General features: G+C 33.8%; 1 protein-coding gene across 1 annotated transcript in view; it reads right to left on the reverse strand.

The window, feature by feature from the left end:
* The window catches only part of LOC150107468 (NAD(P) transhydrogenase, mitochondrial-like), a 326,339-nt gene that overhangs the window by 215,808 nt on the left and 96,818 nt on the right, over window positions 1-13,713 (reverse strand). The window contains exon 4 of the mRNA XM_090391890.1: window positions 3,331-3,486. Within this exon, the coding sequence (XP_090248016.1) occupies window positions 3,331-3,486 (156 nt within the window). The remainder of the gene's footprint in view (window positions 1-3,330; window positions 3,487-13,713) is intronic.

Consider the following 13,713-nt stretch of genomic DNA (forward strand, 5'->3'; position numbering starts at 1 on the left):
AAAAAGTCAGGTGTAAATATTTAGTTCATTTAATAAATTAATCTATTTCATTCCTGTTTCTACATACTTTTAATCCAAAAATTTCAACATGAATCACTACAATTATGGAAATCTGAATTTGGAAAAGAAAAAGAACAAGCTGAATTCAGGCCAAATAGGAGTTGTCAGTTCAGATTTTCACTTTAAGACAGGAATATTTGGAATATAATGAGGACTTATATCTGGAAATGTTAACCTCAGATGTTTTATTTATGTAGATAATGCTGTACTCTTAAATAAATCTAATACAAGTCTTCAGGACTTTTTGACAAAATTTTCTTAATAAACTCAGCAAGAAAATCAGCAAAAAACTATACAAACAAGCATTAACGTGAGCTTTTACAGGTAAACTGTAGACTCAACTATATAAACATTAACATTATTGAAGAAAATATGAACGAAAAACAAAAACAAGAACAAAACCTTGGTGGCAAACTCCAAAAAACATCACTTGATTTAAACTGGGATCTGTGTAGTAGTTTGCTTTTTTTTTCCCATCTAATGAAATGGTCTTTATTTAAGGTGTGTTGAGCTATTGATTCAGTTATCTACGAGGATAAAATAATATGAATGATATGGTGGACACAAGAAGTTAAAGCAGTGTCCTGGAAAAGAAGAAAGCATACCAAAAATTCGTATCAATAAGTCATTAGATACCCTAAAAGAATGCACACAGAAATGTAAGAGAGCTAAGCTATGTGCAAAAACAGCTAAACAAAAGTCATGGGAGACTTCAATAGAAACTATATAAGATAAATATCAGGAAAATGGCAAAGTGTTCTGAAGGCTATTAAAAAACTTAGAAATGGAGGAGAGTACTGCAAAAGAAATCAGAAATGATATAGATGATATGAAAACTGAAGATAAGGATATCTTGGTGTCTAGTGGAATTATTTTGAAAGACTGTTAAAAGAAGCAGGCAAGAATAGCAGAAGAAAATTTTCAAGACAAACAGGAGTAGATATCGATACTTGAGGTACAAAAAAAACTGAAATGTGGAAAGGCAACTAGAATAGATCACATTCAACAAGAAATGCTCAAACATGGAGGTATAAAAGTCTTGCAGTGGCTAGATTGCATAATTCAGAGGACCTAGTCAGAAGGCCAAATTACAGATGACTGGAGTGCAGTTCTCATAGTTTCCATCTATAAAAAAGGGGGAATAAAACTGAATGTGAGAATTATAGGGGAATTTCTCTACTAAGTGTTCCAGTTAAGATTTATGCAAGCATTCTTGAAAAGAGGCTAAGAAAAAAAATTGTGGAAGAGAAATTGGGAGAAGAACAAGCTGGATTCAGACCAAAGAGGGGTTGTCAGGATCAGATTTTCATTTTATGATAAATAGCTGAGAAATCATTGAAATATGACAAGGATCTGTACTTTAGTTTTGTAGATAAGGAAAAGACACATGACAAGGTTCCCAGTTAAAAGCTTACCAAAATACTCCATTTATATCTGGTAAATGGAACATCATACATTGTTTAAGCTGTATGTCAGCAATTAGAATTGAAGGGAATTCAAAAAGATAGTTTCGTGTAAAATTAGGTGTAAGGATGCACATTATCTCCACTCTTATTCATCATCTATATGGATCACATTATGAATGAAAGTGGCATTAAAAAGTAGAAAGTGGCTTAGTCTGTCTAATAATCAACATTCCACAGACCTAGTTCTTTTGGTTTAATGTCTCTTTTTTTTTCTTTTTTTTTTTTTACACTGTCTCCTCATTCCTTTAAAAGCTAACTGATCATACGCTAACTGATGCATACGCAAAGCACAAGCTAGTAGAGTAGGGAGTACTTTAACAGCATACAAGACAATATTCAAACCAGTTTAAACTAATGAATCTGATAGTTGGGTTGGAAAAAAAAATAAAGTAAACAGTTGAGCAAAGAATTCAGATCACACATATGAGAGCTCCAAAAAATAAGAGGAGCAAACAGACATCAGTGGCAGTATCATTAGGAAAAGGGTAATATCAGGAAGAAACTTGACATTATTAGTAAGCAGAGGAAACTGCTTAAACAATGTCAGGGAGCTAACATTGTTTATGAGTAGAGCTAATCTAAGGTGAACATAACAGTATGGGAGAGGAAGGTTAGCAAAACAGGTGTTCGATGACAAAAGTTCCAGAGGAAGACAAAGTTAAGTGTATTTATGCAGTTAGAAGAATACTCCAAATATTGAAGTTGTGACAGAAAATAGAGACTAATATGGATGACTACTACTATTAAGATGCTAGTAATAATGTGAATGTAATCATGCAGTACTATCAAACTATCTTGTTCAAGGTATACATCAGGAATTTGATGACAATGACGATATATATGATATGATGAAAAAAAAAAAAAAAAAACAGTACTGAACTTCAACACTGTTTACTCCACAACATATATCATAGTTATTCAGCACTGGCTTTATTTTTGCACCATACTGTAATTTACTGCATTTGAGTTTTGATTTTAGTAACATATACATTACATCTTTAAGTCTGTTGCAAATATAGTACAGTGAATAATTTTATTACTGTTGTTATTAATTAGGCACCTTTCCAGAGTTAATGGATTAATCCTAAGAGACCCATAAATTCTTGCTTAACATTTAATTAGCTTACAGGGATGCTTCCTTGTTTTCTTTTCACCTGTCATGCACTGAAAAATCTTTTTCCCATTTATGCTATAATACTCTCCATTACTAATTCATATATTTCCATTATCTCTCCTTTGTCTGGCTACAAAACTTTGAATCCTGCATTTTCTTAGTCTATCTAATAATCAACATTCCACAGACCTAGTTCAATGCTTTCTTCAATCCCCCCCCCCCCACTATCTCCTCATTCCTTTAAAAGCTAACTGATCATTAACAAAACCTGAAATAAATATTTTAAACAATATTTTACCATAACCAAGAACAAAACATTTTCTTTCAAGATATGTACTAAAATTCATGTATTATATACATGAATATATAATGTACATAATATGGTGTTGGGCTGGATAAAAGTTGTCTGCTGTTTGTTAAGCTAATAATAACAAAAATTTGTACTTCTGCTAACAGTTTCACTTCTCTAAATAATCAGGATTAACCTTTGAAACTTCATTAATTTCAACCAAGGTAAAAATAAACTGCTTCATTTTTAATACAAATAACAAACAAAAACTCCAGCATACTGCTAATAATTATAATCATAACTGAAATTATAATTTTCTCGAGTACCTCTGGAGAGTCAACATGAAATTATATATATATGTATATATTTCAAATTCAAATAATTTTCTTCATTCAATTTACTTTTTTAATAAGAACTGGTGCCAATTTTCCTGGAATCAAAGCAGTTGTAATAACAATATCAACTTCTTTGCACTGCTTTGCAAATAGTTCCATTTCTGCTTCTATGAATTCCTTGGACATTTCTTTAGCATAGCCCCCAACTCCTTCACCAGATTCCTAAAAGATATGAAAGAAATCTTTAAAAATCCATTTTTAAAGTACTAGGTCATTATAGATAAAATTTAATGTTGTTAGTAACATCCAAATTCCTAGGTATCTATAAAGTTTAATTTTTTTTACATTTTTAAAATTAATTAAATGTTTAAAATTTGAGATTTTTAACATTTTATTTAAATGTTAAAAAATCCTCAGAACTTTAAGCATACTGATAGAAAATTCTCTTTTTTTTATCATACTGATAGCATCAATAAAAATAATAATAACAACTGTTCTGATATACAAACGCATCCTTTATAATCTTTGGTTAGAATGCATTAAAGACTATGTAAATAGATGATCCATGAAATATTTTCTCAGTAAAGACAATTCACTAAAGCAAATTTGCTCACTATAACAAACTGAAATGTTTCATCCACTGTTCCATTGCATTAATGCTATTTTAATGGAAATTTACCAATGACTACAAAATAAAAAAAAACTTAAAAAATAAAATGTTAAGGTTCTGAAATAAAAGGAAATAATGAAGCTTGCAAATTATCATTAGGACAAGTTATTTCCCGTTCTTTTTCATCAAGAATTTCTGATTTCATTTTCTTTTACCAAATAAATAAATAAATCTTAAACCAATATTTAAAACATTTTATGTATAAAAAATGTGCAAAATCCATGGGGATTTTTCTTAATGAACTAATTAATGATTTTTGTGTTTTTTTTAAAAGAAAAATCTTTCCTACAGAATTTAACAGTGTTTGTCTCAATTTTTTGTGAATTTTCCTTAAAGAATATCTTAGACCTAAAAGTTCTTTGTTATTCCATTCAATTATATTTTGATAACAGCAAGATTTTAAAATGTATGCTATTTACAGATAAATATAGAACCCACACAGAAAAAAAAAAAAAAAAAAATAATAATAAGATGCTGTGCACAAACATATACAATGATATATTTTTTTTTATGATGAAAAATGATAAATTTGTCTTGAAAAAAAAAAAATCTATGAAAATAGACAATATAAAAAAAAAACATCAGTAGCATTCTTACATGAGACTACAGAATAAGTAAATCATTTCAGCTATTTAAGTATAATTTTGAGATAACATAGAAAGTAAGTGGTGGAAAGGAAGTAAAATAAAATTATATGGTAAAAGAGAAATCAGCCAAAATACCAAACCAACAACAGTACAACATTGAGCTGAAGTTGGGTTAAAAATTAAATAAATAATCAAAGTTTGGAGACCACAGATGTGAAAGTTCTTAAGAAAATCAAGACAGATGGCTTCAACAGCAAAAACACATTAAAAAACGACAATATTAGAAAATAAATGGATGTTATAATGTTCAATATATATTCTTGTGTTGATTTAAGTAGTTAATCACAGATGGTATGGTAAACAAAATGGGTGATGCAAAATTAGCATAGTACGTGTTTGTAGTTTTAAGTTCCTTAGAAGACAGAAATGTAAGAGTTTATTAATCTTTGAAACAACTTGACATGTAAAAATTTAATATGGAAGAAAAATACTGATTGGAAAGAAGCATGAACAGACAGTTGTATTGGCCTATACTCCTGGAGAATGTGTGCATATGCACACATGTACAAACATACACCAGAAAATGATAGCTGCATTTTTCCTGGAATAACATTACATAAATCCAAAATAAAATTATGTTAAACAAGAGAAACTATCTTACATCATTCTGTGATGAAAGATAAGTGCTTTCTTAAATGCCAAAACCTGAACTTGGCTGATTATATAATCATATATAATACACACCAATACTATTTTATAAATGTAATATATAAAATAGCAACGGTATGAATTAAACTTAAATATGTTAAAATTATATGTGCAGATAAATTACTTTAAGTCATTACAAACAACACAACTAATAGTGTAATTTATTTATTATACAACACTTCTAATTAAAATTTGTGAAGATAGTTCACAAATTTTTATTAGAAGAGAATGAACAAAACTACATATATAATAATGTAGTCTTTTTCTTCGACAAGCAGTAACTTTAAAGAGGATTTTCCTTTGCTTCGTATCAATCAATCTCAGTGTCATAACAGGCTCAAATAATAAACAATTATTGCACAATTTAAGGTTCAAGGCCATACATAGGGTTAAACAACCATAAACGTTCTTGGCACAGTTCCAGAATGCAGTATCACTTATCAAAAAGATGAAAACATCCAGGAGCAGGGTAAAATAGCATCAATTACAGGAACAAATCACAGTAAGCAAAGTCAGTTTGTAAATTATAAAGCATAATTAATAATTTAAAATTAATATTTAGTAACTAAATGTCTACATCACACTTCGCAAATAATTTGCAGTTAACCTAGCAGTTCTTGCCACTAGACTTTTGTAGTGATTTCAGTTATGAATTTTTTTTTTTTTTTTTTTTTGCAACTAAAAAAATTGCAGAATTAATGTTATCTAGCTATGCTGAAATAAACAGCATGGAGGAATGTGTTTTCTAAAGGGAAAAAAAATTAAAATGTATACTATACACTTATGCATAACAATACCAAAATATGAGTTTATTATGTTATGTTTCACAAAAATTGCAGTTCACCTATCTGATGTCACTATCATACTTTCCAAACTTTATGGAAAGTTTTTCACTCAATTAGAAAGTAAATTACACTTGCCAAGAAATTTTATTCTTGTTTAATCCTTTATCCAAGTAAGCAAATAAAGTTTGCATGTGAAGTATTTTCACAACTAGTTGCTTGTGTATAGAGGCTGATGACTTAACATCAATTACTTTAGTATATCATGCAAAGCACACTTCCTTTCAGAAGAGCGTAATGCTATGCATTAAGGGAAGTCACAATCCAGACCTTATCTTCCTGGGTCTGGCACCCACTGATATCTCAATAAAGGTGGTCAAAACCAGTCTCTACCTTAATGCATAGCATTAAAGGAGAGACTGGTTTGAAGTTTATTTATGTACTTACACTTTAATTTTCACTAAGATATCCTTCATGATTTGCATATATAATATAAAAGAAATGTGATGAAATCTCTGCAGAAATTATACTGTTCAGTGTCCACAAATATTAATCCACCCACACCTATATTTCTTTATGATTTTCCTACCCACCAAAAGTTGTAAAATTATAGTACATTAGTGCTGTGGGTGTGTTAGACAGTCTTGGCTCCACAGATGAAACATGGATTTTTTTTTTTTTTTTTAAGTGTGTTAAAATAAACGAGGTGGTGGTCTTGTGATGGCTAATGAAATTCATCTAGCATCTGAAGACAATCACAGACATACACCCAGTTATAGTGGGAATCTAATTATTCCAACTCATTCAGGTTTATTACATTAAAGAGAATGAGTTATTCTTCAATTATGCTGTACAAAAAAGTAACAGAAAAGTTAATTCCAAATTGTATTCAGTATAAACGAGGTGGTATCAAAAAGTTTCAAGATTAGGTTTGTAAAATGCCAACAGATGGCAGCACAAGGCTGCATGCACAGCCACAAGGAGCACCTACCTTCATAAGTCAGTATGCCAAAAGACATCATCCTGTGTACATTGGGAGCTGTGAAACTGATGCTATTCTGACCACCTGCGTTACCACATCTGTGATTTCATCATGGACAGCAAGTTAGAACAAAGAGCAAATGTGAAATTCTGCATGAAACTGGGCAAATCTGCTACAGAGACGTTTGAACATGATTCGGCAATTTATGGTGATGCTGCAATGAGTCGTTCGAGGCATTTTGAGTGCTTCAAGAGCGGAAGAACATCACTGGAAGATGAGAGATCAGGAAGACCTTCAAAGAGTTCAACTCCAAAAAATGTCGAAACCATTTGGCAACTTGTGCATGAGGATCGTCGGAGAACACTCCACAACATTGCTGCCATTGTCGGTGTGTCATACGGAACAGTCCAAACAATCCTCACGTCTGATTTGAGCATGCGCTATGTTGCTGCCAAGTTCATCCCCAGACTGCTGACCCAGGAGCAAAAGGAACACCGTGTTGAAGTCTGCCAAGAACTCCGTCAGCGTCAAGGGAGACCATTCATTCAAGAGCCAAGGATTAGAAATGAAGTATTCCAGAGGTCAGTATTAAGACCTTTGTCATTATATGTTAATTAATGACTTAGTGATAATGACATGAAGTGAGTGGAGCTGTAAACTAGCAGATGTTTCCTCAATTCTTTACAAGATTTTAAAGATTAGAAGAGTATACAGGGAAAAAGGATTGAAATTTAATGGGAAAATGATAGGTGATTTGTTAAGAAGGCAGTATACGATGGTATATGTTGATTGGAAAGGTTTGGTAAATGAAAAGGATTAAGACTCAAAACTTTGATGCTGGGGTGCTTAAGGGTCAAAGCTGTATAACTGAGAGGAGACCTCCACATAGCCTTTAAAGGAATGCGGAGAACCCACCAGGGCTTCTGACCTAATGTCCAATCCTCGCCTACTCGTGGTGCACCCTGTTGGGTATCTACTTTGATACTGAACGAACGAGGATGGGCTGGCAATTTGGGATTTAGCCGACCAAATTGTATTCTTATTGGTTAAACCAAAATAAAAAATGATGGTACAACATGACAAAATTTCATGCCGGCTGGGGCGTCGCCCGGTTAAACAAGGCCCCCGTTGTTTTCGCCAGGGAACCAGGGCGAACAGCGAAAAGTCAGCTACTGGAACAAATCTGAAAACAAACCCCAACTCAACATCACCAGAGTTAAAGATCGGTACTATCAACGTAAGAAGTCTGAATGGCAAAGAAATGGAGCTAGCTGAGGAATTAGATAAGTACCAGATCGACATAATAGGGGTGACTGAAACAAAAAAGACCAAAACTGGTGAGATCTTTCTGAGCAATAAATACAAAATGTTATATTCAGGCAATAACAATCAAGGAAAAGAAGGAGTAGCCATAGTATTCAACACAAAATACGAGGCTAATCTTCTTGAATGGAAGTCAGTCTCAAGTAGAGTAATGTGGGCAAATATGAGAATGGGGAACTGGACAATGAGACTTATTTGTGCCTATGGTCCCACAGAAGGTTCTACTAAGGTAGAAGTGGAGGAATTTTTTGAGGCTTTAGAAAAAGCAACTGACACAATGATAAAGGAAAAGTTGGTCCTTGTTGGGGATCTAAATAGTAGAGTAGGAAATGATTGTGAGACATACAAAAATATTTTGGGAAAATTTGGAGAAAAGAGCAAAGCTAATAATAATGGCAAATATCTGTTGGATTTCTGCTCAGGACATGGACTGGTTATTACTAACACCATGTTCAAACATAAAAATGTGCACAAATTCACATGGAGAGAAGAGGCTAAGAATAAGAAAAGTCTCATTGACTATGTTATTGTTCATAGTGATGTTTTCTCCCTGGTGCAGGACACCAGAGTGTACAGAGGATTTGAAATTGGAAGTGATCACTATTTAGTCTTGAGCAGGATAAAATTGAATTTCATATTGAAAAGAATAACATGTAAGAAAGTTTTAAAGCGAATAAAAGTTGAGCAGCTCTCAGATGTAAACTGTAGACTAAAATACAGAAATATTATTGAAAAGAAAATGAAAGAGTTTGAGAACAGGAATCAAACCTTGGAGATTCAGTGGCAAACTCTGAAGGAAACATTGATTCTGCCAGAGAGGCATGTGGTGAGGTTGTGTGCAAAGATAAAAAAATCAGAACTCCCTGGTGGACACAGGAAGTTAAAGAGGCAGTGAAGGAAAAGAAGAAAGCATATCAAAAGTTCCTGGCAAATAAGTCAGCTTTTACTCTTACAGAATACAGAGACAAATGTAAGAAAACTAAACAGTGTGTAAAACTAGCTAAACAAAAGTCATGGGAGGACTTTGGCAAGAATATAGAAAATAAATATCAAGAAGGTGGCAAAATATTCTGGAGGTTGTTGAAGAAGCTTAGGAATGGAGGAAAGAGTGCTGTAAAAGGAATTAGAGATGATAAAGGTGAAATGAAAACAGGAGAAAAAGATATCCTTGAAGTATGGAGTAATTACTTTGAAAAACTGCTAAATGAAACAAGCAGTGATGACAGCACAGTGATAAAAAACACTGACCAGGCATGCAGTCAGGAATACATATCCATACTTGAAGTAGAAAAAGCCATCAAAGGCTTGAAATGTGGAAAGGCAGCAGGAGTAGATGATATTCGACCAGAAATGCTGAAGTATGGTGGTGGTATAAGAGTCTTACAGTGGCTGCACTGCATAGTTCAGAAAGCCTGGACAGAGGGACGAATTCCCGATGATTGGAGTAGAGCTCTCATAGTACCCATATATAAAAAGGGAAATAAAACTGAATGTGAGAATTACAGAGGCATTTCCCTACTGAGTGTTCCTGGCAAGATCTATGCAAGTATACTTGAGAAACGGTTGAGAAGAATTGTGGAAGAAAAGCTTGGTGAAGAACAAGCTGGATTCAGGCCAAATAGAGGCTGTCAGGATCAGATCTTCACTTTACGACAAATAGTCGAGAAAGCATGGGAATATAACAATGATCTGTATTTAAGTTTTGTCGATTTGGAAAAGGCATATGACAAGGTGCCAAGAGAGAAGCTATTCAATACGCTGCAGTTATATGGTGTCAATGGGGCATTTTATCAAGCAATACTTAGTCTTTATTTGAGTTGTGAGTCAGCAGTTAGAATTGAAGGAAGTACAGGAAGATGGTTTAATGTTAAATCTGGTGTGAGACAAGGATGTACATTATCCCCTCTGTTATTCATTATCTATATGCATCACATTATGAAGGAATGTGGTATTAAACCTGATATCAAAATTGGAGATGTTAATGTCAGCTCTTTGCTTTATGCGGATGATGTTATACTTCTAAATAAATCCGCTACAAGTCTGCAAGATTCTCTGACTAAATTGAATAGCTGTTGTAATAGATATGGTATGAAGGTCAGCAATAAAAAGACAAAGACAATGAAAATAGGCAGAATCATTGAAAATGTCAACTGTGTTGTGAATGGAGAACCTGGAGAACCTGTGGAACAAGTAAAACATTTCAGCTACTTAGGCACAATTTTTACTGAAGATGGTAAACTAAATATAGAAATAGACAACAGAATCAGCAAAGCTGGTATCGTGGGAAGTCAATTGAATAAATTCATATGGAATAAGAGAGAAATTAGTCGGAACACTGAATTAACTGTATACAAGACAGTGTTCAAACCAGTTTTAACTTATGGATCTGAGAGCTGGGTCAGAAGTAAAACACTTCACCAAAGACTAGAGATCACAGATATGAGAGTCCTGAGAAAGATTAGAGGCATGAACAGATGGCATCAATGGCAATATCATATTAAAAATGAGGATATTAGGAAAGAACTTGACATTGTCAGCATCCAGGAATGCGTTAGCAGAGCTAATCTCAGATGGTATGGTCACTTAAATAGAATGGGAGAGGAAAGATTAGCAAAACAAGTGTTCTCTGCTAGGTTGGCAGGAAAACGACCCAGAGGAAGACCAAGATATAGGTGGATTGATACGGTACAAAGTGCCTTAGACGATAGAAATATAAGATCTGATAATGTTGGAGTCTTGACAAGTAACAGACTGATTTGGAGGAAAATTGTAGATAGGAAGTTAGTAATGATGTAATTTTTTCATGTAGTACTGTCATATCCTGTACACCCCTTGAGGGTACATGGCAGGAATTTGATGATGATGATGATGAACTTTGATGCTTAGATTTGTTTGATGCATATCAAGTGTATTAAAGGCATTCAGAGAAGATTCCTCGAGATTTTTAAGTACTTTATCAAAAAGTTGCGAGAATCAGCTGTTCAGTTGTAATTTTTTGAAAGTTTCTAACAGGACACATAATTTGTATATTCACAGAATATAAAAGGTATATTCTATGAATTTATGTAAAGTAGATAGCAGACATCTGTCATATGCATTGGAATAAAAAAAGTTCCTACAGAGCATAATAAATATTAATGAAATGGAAATAATGCTTGATATAATGCCCCATTGACACCATATAACTGTAGTGTTATGAACAGCTTTTCTCTTAGCACCTTGTCATATGCCTTTTCCAGATTTACAAAACTTAAATACAGATCCCTGTTATATTCCCACTTCTCCACTATTTATCTCTTTGATCTCGACAACTTCTATTTGGCCTGAATCCAGCTGGTTCTTCTTCAAGTTTCCAATCCACGATTTTTCTTAGCTCTTTCTCAAGTACACTTGCATAAATCTTACCACAACCCCCCCCCCCTCTCTCTCTCTCTCTGATAAGGCAGTGTAGCCAATGTAATGTTTTTATACCTCCGTATTTGAGTTTCTGGTCAAGTAACACAATTAGAAGAATGATGGTACATTGTACCTTCAACCTGGAAAAGGCCAGGTTTGATTCTCGTCATGACTAGATGATTTATATGCCCTTTTTCAATTCCTTTCCGTGTGATGGTACAATAGCTGTGAGTCCCCTTTTACAGGGCGGTATGGCACCATCTAGTCCCCCCAAATTTTATCCGGGCTTCGGAACCGGCATAGGCTGACGAATCAGGCCTATGACTGGGTTAGTATCCCTGACTGATCCATGTGTGTTCACGAGACCCGTTTGCCTGCTTGTGGGATGAAAAACCTCAGATAAACTGGTGGAAAAAACCCTGCTGTCCACACCCAAGACCGACTAAGCTTTGGCTGAGGAAGATCCTTAAGTTCCTCGCATCGTCGATGGGAATCGAACCGAGGACACTCCTTCCCCAGGCATATGGTTGCGAAGCACAAAGCCACTAGGCTAACTGCACGGACCGTTTTCAATTGAAGGTGAGTCATCCAATTTCATACAGAGGTAGGTTTTTTTCCCTTATGGAAACTCAAATTCACCATCTCACATACAAGGAAATTGATCATCAGAGCACACGCAATTTACAGACAAAAAATGCTGTTGTTAGTGGTGATGGGTGGTAGATATGTGTAGTTGGGAGAATTGGGTAAGTGGAAAGACTGTGAGATGTGTGTGTGTGGCAGAGTGGAGTGTCCACATGAGTCCTTGGAAGTGTCATGTGGTATCAATAATAATAATATATACTCCAGCTGCCTTTCCACATTTCAAGTTTTTCAGTTTTTTGTTTGTTTTTTTACTTCAAGTATGGATATGTATTTCTTGATAGTATTCCTATTAAGTGTTTTTTACCATCATGCTGATTTCTTTAGCAGTCTTTCAGAGTAATTACTCCAGATATCTAGAATATCTTTATCTTCAGTTTTCACGTCACCTTTATCATCTCTGATTCCTTTTACAGTATTTTTCCACAATTTCTAAGCTTTTTCAATAGGCTCCCAAATATTTTGCCACATTTCTGATATTTGTTTTCTGTGTTCTTACCAAAGTCTTCCCATGACATCTGTTTAGATAGTTTTACACAATGCTTCACTTTCTTACATTTTTCTCTGTATTCTCTATGATCACATGCTAACATGCTTTCACAATATGTGAAAGCAATTTTCTTCTTTTCCTTGAATACTTCTAACTTCCTGAGTCCACCATGGAGTTCTGATTTTTCTATACTTGTAAACAACCTCACCATTATTATCATTATTATTACTATTTTATTTATTTTTTTTATGGGGAATCCATCCATAAAAAGCTGGTCAACCTATAGTAACTATTACTGTGAATAAGGAACTTGTTCACATTTGACTTGAAAAGTTGTGGATTGTTCCTTGAGAAATGCATTGTGGGAGGCCATTCCAGAGAGCAGCAGTGGAAGGGATGAATGAAGCAGAGAAGATTTTTTTCTGTGGATTTAGAGTTGAATTGTGAGGGTACTGATTATGAGGAATTATAGATGCCAATTCTAATGAACAGCAACAACAGAAGTATTTATAGAAGATGCAGGCTGTGGAAACTGAATGTCTGCATGAAAGTGAAAGTGTGCTAGTGAGAAAGGATACTAATTAATTAATTAATTTCATTACCCTTTTCTGTATGGAATCCAGTATTTTTAGGAGGCTCTTAGAGATGTAGAGTGGTTTTCAATGGTCATGCAGATTTCTATAAAGTTAGGAGACATCTGGATTAAAGTAGTGAGTCGAGGAAAAGAGAAAAACTAATTTTTTGGATGAAGAGGAGGTGATATTATGATATCTCTATGCCAAGAGAGAGATTGGAGATATTGTAAAGGGAAGAAAAGGATTCTTTTTTGTGAGAAATAATGTAGAGCTATGTTTTGCTAGCATTGAAGT

The sequence above is a fragment of the Typopeltis vanoorti genome, chromosome 4 (assembly GCF_054136105.1).
Source record: "Typopeltis vanoorti isolate ZY-2024b chromosome 4, IOZ_Tvanoo_1.0, whole genome shotgun sequence".
Lineage (NCBI taxonomy): Eukaryota > Metazoa > Arthropoda > Arachnida > Uropygi > Thelyphonidae > Typopeltis > Typopeltis vanoorti.